We start from the raw sequence: 7,167 nt of genomic DNA, 5'->3' as shown, positions 1-7,167 counted from the left end.
ACGTTTGATGCGACGTCTAAGCTGCTTGTGATGCTGTGACGGCAGCTTAGCGACCCTGTATCCGGGCTCGGTCTAATTGCTGGGAAACATACGTGCCTCGGTGGTTCTATCGTGCACATTGCCACCAAGCACGGCACTTGTTTATTGTTAATGTTACTTCACGGCGAACAATTCTCAAATATGTGTAATTCATCGTGACTATATGTTTCCTTCGCTAACCTCCTCCCGACGAGGAGCTTTGAGCGTAGCCGTGAGCGCGTTGAAGCTTTGGCAGGTTCGTGTGTGTGTGTGTGTGTGTGTGTTGTGGGAAAACACAGAAATGGTCGACATGGGAGACTGACCTCGGCGCGCACGCGCCTCTCTGTGTTTCAGGTGTCTTATGTCATTAGAGACGAGGTGGAGAAGTACAATCGCAATGGGGTGAACGCACTCCAGCTCGACCCTGCGTTGAACCGGCTCTTCACTGCTGGAAGAGACTCCATCATCCGGATATGGAGTGTCTACCAGCATAAAGTAGGACTTCTTATATTCTTAATCCATGTTAAAATACCCACTTTGAATGTGACTAGGCAGCTGTGTCTCATATTGTTATTTTTTTATTCTCATTATCCAAGTGGAAGTCTCTTAATGTCTCTTCTCCTTCATTGCAGCAGGACCCATACATTGCCTCGATGGAGCATCATACAGACTGGGTTAATGACATAGTTCTCTGTTGCAATGGCAAAACATGTGAGTGTGATTACTAACTGTTATGGTATTCAGGGTTACGGCAGTGTTCAGCATCTGACACGGCTCGTTTCATTCTGGTCTGACGTATCTGATACACCTTCGCTGTCTTCTATTCTTCAGTGATATCTGCCTCATCAGATACAACAGTCAAAGTATGGAACGCGCATAAAGGCTTCTGTATGTCGACGTTACGGACACACAAGGACTATGTCAAAGCTCTGGCATACGCTAAGGACAAGGAGCTTGTGGCATCCGCAGGTCTCGACCGGCAGATCTTTCTTTGGGATGTGAACACACTAACGGCACTCACTGCTTCCAACAACACTGTAACCAGTAAGTATTGCTTGTAGGGACATTGTATTGTGTATTGGTTTGATTCTGCCTCGAACAGCTGGATTGGATATCTGTGACAACAGGAACAAGCTATTCAATTCTAGTTTTATATACGATATGCATTTTATAGTCAAAATTCCTGTTAATGTTTTTACCAACTTCCACACAGTGAGGAATGCAGCATATTAATTAAACAGTGGTGTCGATACCCGAAGCCCAATTATGGGTATCATGAGTGGAAAAAGTCGGAGAGGTGCTTCCCAGTTGTTTGTTTTGTCCAGTGGTCCAATTTCTGGCCTATACAAACTGTAGTTTTGATTATTGTGCATTTTTATTGTTCTGTAACGGCTGATGTGTATTTCTGAGAGACATTCGGTGCACGCGGACTCACTATAATCTGTCTCCAAACAGCCTCGTCACTCAGTGGGAACAAGGACTCTATCTACAGTCTGGCTATGAACCAGATGGGCACAGTCATCGTATCTGGATCAACAGAAAAGGTTTGGGTTTCCATCCATGTGACAATGCACACATGCACGAAAGTAGATGAAAAACAACACTGATTATCTCATTTATCATGTTGACATTTCATCTAGGATTTGTGTTAGATTGAGAGTGCACAAGACTTGCCATTTCCCCTTCCTTTCTGTTGAGATGTTCATAACATGTTTCTTGTAGGCGGCCACACATCTGTGGTAATTCATTAGTTTACTAACTGGGTTTCCAGAAAGGGTAATGTTACTTTGAAACTATGGTAATGCTTTAATTGAGCCGTTATCTTACTATATTCAGTCACAGTAATCTGGTTCTAACTGTGCATTTTGATGGAATACAGAGGTGCCCATCTTAACTCCCTACTTTTTCCTCGTTCTTTCTTTAAGGTCCTGAGAGTGTGGGATCCTCGAACATGTGCTAAACTGATGAAGCTAAAAGGTCACACGGACAACGTGAAGTCGTTGCTGCTGAACCGAGATGGCACTCAAGTGAGTCAAGATGTCTAAAATATGCCGTGCTGGCGGCTGTCAAACAGAGGCGTTTTAATATCTAAACCTACTGTCCTTTGCTACAGTGCCTGTCTGGCAGTTCAGACGGGACCATCCGTCTGTGGTCACTCGGCCAGCAGAGGTGCATCGCCACGTACCGGGTGCACGATGAGGGGGTCTGGGCCCTGCAGGTCAACGAGGCCTTTACACACGTCTACTCGGGAGGCAGAGACAAAAAGATCTACTGCACCGACCTGCGTAACCCAGACATCCGTGTGCTGATCTGCGAGGAGAAGGCCCCGGTGCTCAAAGTGAGAAGCAGCCAGTACACTTGAACTTGGAACAACATTTTCTGTTGCAAAAACTGTGTGTAGTACTTTGTGAGGAATGATTATTTCATTTCACTTCGGTTTGTGTTTGTTTCAAGCATATTACAGTGCATGTTACTTTGCTCACTGTTGTAACCTTTAAAAAACAAACAGAAGCTTTGCTTTGTTAGCAGTGACGGAGCTTATTTTAAGAAAGGTTTTACTGATCTGAATAGTTGTCATTCCTGTGCTCATAGCCAACCATTTGGCCTCATACAACCTTTTGCTGCCTTTCTCTTTTGCTCAGATGGAACTGGACAGATCTGCTGACCCACCGCCAGCAATCTGGGTCTCCACCACCAAGTCATCCGTTAATAAATGGGTAAGCATGCGTGAATCCTCTGAGATCACTGGTCGTCTGTCAGCATAAAGACTATGGAATACAGGGTAGACGAACGTGTGCATGTGGCCACGCCTAATGCTATTCACTAGTAATCGGCCTGTAACTTGTGTCCGAATTTAAGCCAGCTTGTTGTTGATGTGGGTGATACAACAGCGCCAATTAATGTAATGCAATTATCTTTATTGCATTATATTAATCGCTCGAGCGCTAGGAAGCCTTTATTACAATCCGCGGCAAATCTCTTTTAATGATAATTTTTGTTATCTGTGTGTGGGTGTGTATGTGCAGTCTCTAAAGGGAATGCACAACTTCCGGTCATCAGGGGAGTATGACAACGACTGCACTACCCCTCTGACGCCACTGTGCACTCAGCCGGAACAAGTCATCAAGGGTAAACATATTTATTTATCTACAGCACTTTCTGCGTCAATCCCCTGGACATCCTATGAAGTCAAATCCTGTTTTGTTTTTGCAGGAGGTGCCAGTATCATACAGTGCCACATTCTGAATGACAAGAGACACATACTCACCAAAGATACCAACCAGAATGTGGCTTTCTGGGATGTCCTGAAGGTAAACGCCACAGCGAAGTTAAGTTATTTCTAAATGTGTTAAAGCATGAATGTCTGCCGCTCCTTCGCCCAAGTAAAATGCCTCATTTCCACCGCATGGTTCACTTTTGGCACCAGGTGCCTTTCTCCATTTCCCTCTCGGTGTAGGGAGGAGGGGATTCACAGATGATTGCCATAGCGACCCGTGTGAAATTGCCGCAACATCATCTTCAGCGAGACACCTGCTGAATCCTCTCGTCGGCAACCAAACAGAGGAAGCTCTGCACTTCATCAATCTTAAAGAGAAGTTTTGCAAGCTGCCATTTTCTCAAATCTGGCCCAAATTAATGTAAAAACATTGGTCGCATATTGACAGCAGTTTGAGCAGGATGTCCTGTGTCGCAAAAGTGACGATTCTTTCTGACCAATCGGTGGTTTGCAGTGTTCAACTCCACCGTATCGGCTCAGCTCGCAGAGAAACTCAATAGGCTTGGCACCAAAAACTGTACCAGGTACTATCCAAGACTTTTGCAAATGAAAAACCCAAAGTGTGTCGGGTTGAGTAGAGCCGTCCCGTCCCATGCAGAGGAAATTAAACAGGAGTTAATCTAGTGGTTCAATATCTGTTCTAACGAATCAAACCACAGCCCACTTAGAAGAGGACGGTCGTGTGTATTTAGTGCCGACATGCTATGATGAGCGACTACCATGAAATAACTCGCTCCACATAAAGATTAAGGAAGATTTCCCCTTTTCTAATCTAGTCTGGTGAGCCTGAGTCTGGATTGACTGCATGTGTATTCTTTACTTCAGGCTTGCAAAGGTGAAGACTTAGGGAAAGTGGAGTTCGATGAAGAGATTAAAAAGCGCTTCAAGATGGTCTATGTGCCAAACTGGTTCTCCGTTGATCTCAAAACTGGGGTGAGTCACAAACCTGGTACTACAAGAGCTTTTCATCAGAAGTACTTCCACAGCCTGGTTTGTGGTTCCATAGTTTTGGTTCATCTTTCTTTTTTATCAACAGATGCTCACTATCACTTTGGACGAGAGCGACTGCTTCGCTGCCTGGGTCTCTGCAAAGGACGCTGGCTTTTCAAGCTCTGATGGATCCGACCCAAAGCGTGAGATATCTGACCTTATCACATTTCATATACACAATAAATGATGCAGTACTGAAGCTAACATAATATTGCACCGCTGCTAACATGCTAACTGAATTCGGCCCCGTCATCTCCTCAGTGAACCTGGGCGGACTGCTGCTACAGGCTCTGCTGGAGTTCTGGCCCAGAACTCGCATCAACCCCATGGACGAGGAGGAGAATGAGGTGAACCACGGTAAGGAGGCGGTAAACTGCCAAATCCATATGAAACCAAATCAGCCGTAACTCTGGGAACACCGATGTGCGTGTATTCATTGTTCTAGTTAATTTCCTGCTGCTGTCTAAAGCCTTGTTCAGTCTGTCTTACAGTAGGATTGTGTCCTTGTGCCGGCAGTGAACGGAGAGCAGGAGAACAGGGTCCAGAAAGGAAATGGATATTTCCAAGTGCCACCACACACGCCAGTCATCTTCGGGGAAGCAGGAGGCAGAACTTTATTTAGGTAATGTTTCACGATCATCCTTATCAACAGGTTAAATGTTAACTCAGAGAATGGCAGGATGCTTTGTAATGTCTGCTTGTGTCATCAGGTTCTAGTTTCATAAACAGAAATGTTCATGGTATTTATTGTTCCTGTTGTGTTGCAGGTTGCTATGTAGAGATTCAGGTGGAGAGACTGAATCGATGCTGCTGAACGAGACCGTTCCACAGTGGGTTATTGATATAACTGTAGATGTGAGTACAATTCCATTTCCACAACAACATCAAAGTCAAAATGATTACAGGTTAGATAGACTGAATACAAATTTGAGGCTCAAGTGTTACTTTTTATGTGGGTCTACTTAAAGCACATTGCTATGTGTATATCAAAGCTTTTTCATTTGGAGAAGCCAATAAAATCCATTTAGTCGGTGTGACACCGGTGGTATCAGACCCACTCTCGCTTTGTGTTTGCCAAACCATCAGTTTGCAGCTCGTACGCTAATACAGGAAAGGTGCATTTCTCCAGTGACAATCACAATTTAGACTTGAACGATTATGTCCCTGTTTTTCCCCAGGGGGACATTTATTTAGCATCTCTGTGAAACGGCACGTGGTGCACTGACAGTTTGCTCCCCGTCCTAATTATTTGATGCGTTTGCTTTGCGTGTCTTCTATTCCAGAAAAACATGCCCAAGTTCAACAAAATCCCGTTCTACCTCCAGCCCCATTCTTCCTCTGGTGCAAAAACCCTGAAGAAGTGAGTCCCTCGTCTCCTCTGGGGATTGCGTTGCCTTTTTGGTGAACCACTACATGTGACTGAGCCCACTTAACCTGCTGTGTGTTCCGCAGGGATCGTCTCTCGGCCAGCGACATGCTCCAGGTGAGGAAGGTGATGGAGCACGTTTACGAGAAGATCATCAACTTGGACAATGAGTCGCAGACCACCAGCTCCTCGGCCAACGATAAGCCGGGGGAGCAGGAGAAGGAGGAGGACATGGCCATGCTCGCCGAGGAGAAGATCGAACTAATGTGTCAAGACCAGGTGGGTCTTTGCGTCCACATTTTTTACATCAACCCCAATCATTGTACATTGTATTAACCGTTTATTTTATTTTGTTGTTCTCCAACCAGGTTCTGGATCCCAACATGGACCTGCGAACAGTTAAACATTTTATCTGGAAGAGCGGAGGGGACTTGACGCTTCACTATAGGCAGAAGTCTACGTGAAAATTCAAATTTTTAAAACAGGAACTCTTCGTCATTTGCCAATCACCACCCACCTCTGACATGTAGTACCCTAAACCCCATTGTGTGGTCAAGAGTTACAGTATCGGTGAGAATCCAGTATAAATTGTGAGGACTAACTGACCAGAACAGGTCGGAGCAGCCAAGAGACACCTGGGAGAGAAGTGGTCTGTAGTTTTTCTTTTTCACAGATTGAAGAAAGGACTCTTTTCTCCAGCGCTCACCTTTTCTTTTTTTAATGCTGTTTATTATTTTCTTCTGATTTGATGTTTAAGTTTAAAGCAACAGAAGTAACTGTACAGACACACACAGATGTAGTAGACTGTTTGTTTGTTCTAGTACATTCCAGAAACTGTCTGTGTTCTACCAACACCCGTCTCAGCGCAGCAGCATCACCGGCTTAGGGTGTACTTGGTCTGTGGGCAGCGTCACCGCCCCTCAAAAGCGATCCTCCTCTGTTCTGCCGTCACCTTAACTTGAACTTAATTTAGACATCTAATTATTGCAGAGCTTGAACCTCATTGACAGAAACACTTGTCTTTGTCATTTATTTTTAGCTGTGCAGTCGTCAATGGGTCCGAATGTTATGTTTTGTTTTGTAAATATATGTACAACATTTCTTGATTTAAGTGGCTTTGTTTTTCTTTTGGTTTTGCAGCGGTTTTATTTCGTTGTTGTACAGTTTACTTCAAAAACCAACACTTGTTTTTTCTTCCAAATCCCTAGAGCACATTCATGGTCATGAAGGTAATTTGACTTGGATGTTAAAAATTGCATTTGTTGTATTCACTACAACCCAGAAGTTGCATTTTACTCTTTAAGAATGTTAATAGTTGTCAGTCATTTTAGCAATCGGAAAATTATATATAAAGGCATATATCTTTAATAATAAATCATGCTTACCCGTTCTGTGCTTCGGTCATGACCGATGACGTTGACAGTGGGGGCTGTTCCTAATGTATATTTCATTTAGATTTAATAGTTCAATGAAACATGAATAAAACGAAAGGGGGAATCTCATCCGAGAGAAATTC

General features: G+C 44.1%; 1 protein-coding gene across 5 annotated transcripts in view; it reads left to right on the top strand.

Annotated features, from left to right (window-relative positions):
• Nucleotides 1–6,140, top strand: part of LOC306741519 (WD repeat-containing protein 48) — a gene marked incomplete at its 5' end in the record, with an annotated part of 6,488 nt that extends 348 nt beyond the window's left edge. For 2 of the 5 annotated variants that reach the window (XM_079223822.1, XM_079223818.1), the window contains 17 exons: nucleotides 373–513; nucleotides 651–729; nucleotides 850–1,062; nucleotides 1,474–1,562; nucleotides 1,944–2,045; nucleotides 2,132–2,356; nucleotides 2,661–2,735; nucleotides 3,045–3,147; nucleotides 3,232–3,329; nucleotides 4,121–4,228; nucleotides 4,332–4,428; nucleotides 4,547–4,642; nucleotides 4,802–4,907; nucleotides 5,053–5,140; nucleotides 5,569–5,645; nucleotides 5,738–5,930; nucleotides 6,020–6,140. In XM_079223822.1, the coding sequence (XP_079079948.1) occupies nucleotides 373–513; nucleotides 651–729; nucleotides 850–1,062; nucleotides 1,474–1,562; nucleotides 1,944–2,045; nucleotides 2,132–2,356; nucleotides 2,661–2,735; nucleotides 3,045–3,147; nucleotides 3,232–3,329; nucleotides 4,121–4,228; nucleotides 4,332–4,428; nucleotides 4,547–4,642; nucleotides 4,802–4,907; nucleotides 5,053–5,140; nucleotides 5,569–5,645; nucleotides 5,738–5,930; nucleotides 6,020–6,115 (1,986 nt within the window). In that variant the 3' untranslated portion in view covers nucleotides 6,116–6,140. Of the gene's footprint in view, nucleotides 1–372; nucleotides 514–650; nucleotides 730–849; nucleotides 1,063–1,428; nucleotides 1,563–1,943; nucleotides 2,046–2,131; nucleotides 2,357–2,660; nucleotides 2,736–3,044; nucleotides 3,148–3,231; nucleotides 3,330–4,120; nucleotides 4,229–4,331; nucleotides 4,429–4,546; nucleotides 4,643–4,801; nucleotides 4,908–5,052; nucleotides 5,141–5,568; nucleotides 5,646–5,737; nucleotides 5,931–6,019 lie in introns of all 5 variants that reach the window. The other 3 variants (XM_079223821.1, XM_079223819.1, XM_079223820.1) reach the window with 3 other exon arrangements.
• Nucleotides 6,141–7,167: the final 1,027 nt, after the last annotated feature.

The sequence above is a fragment of the Taurulus bubalis genome, assembly GCF_910589615.1.
Source record: "Taurulus bubalis genome assembly, chromosome: 1".
NCBI lineage: Eukaryota > Metazoa > Chordata > Actinopteri > Perciformes > Cottidae > Taurulus > Taurulus bubalis.
Note: the sequence above shows the minus strand (reverse complement) of the source record. Positions and strands in the feature narration are given on the sequence as shown.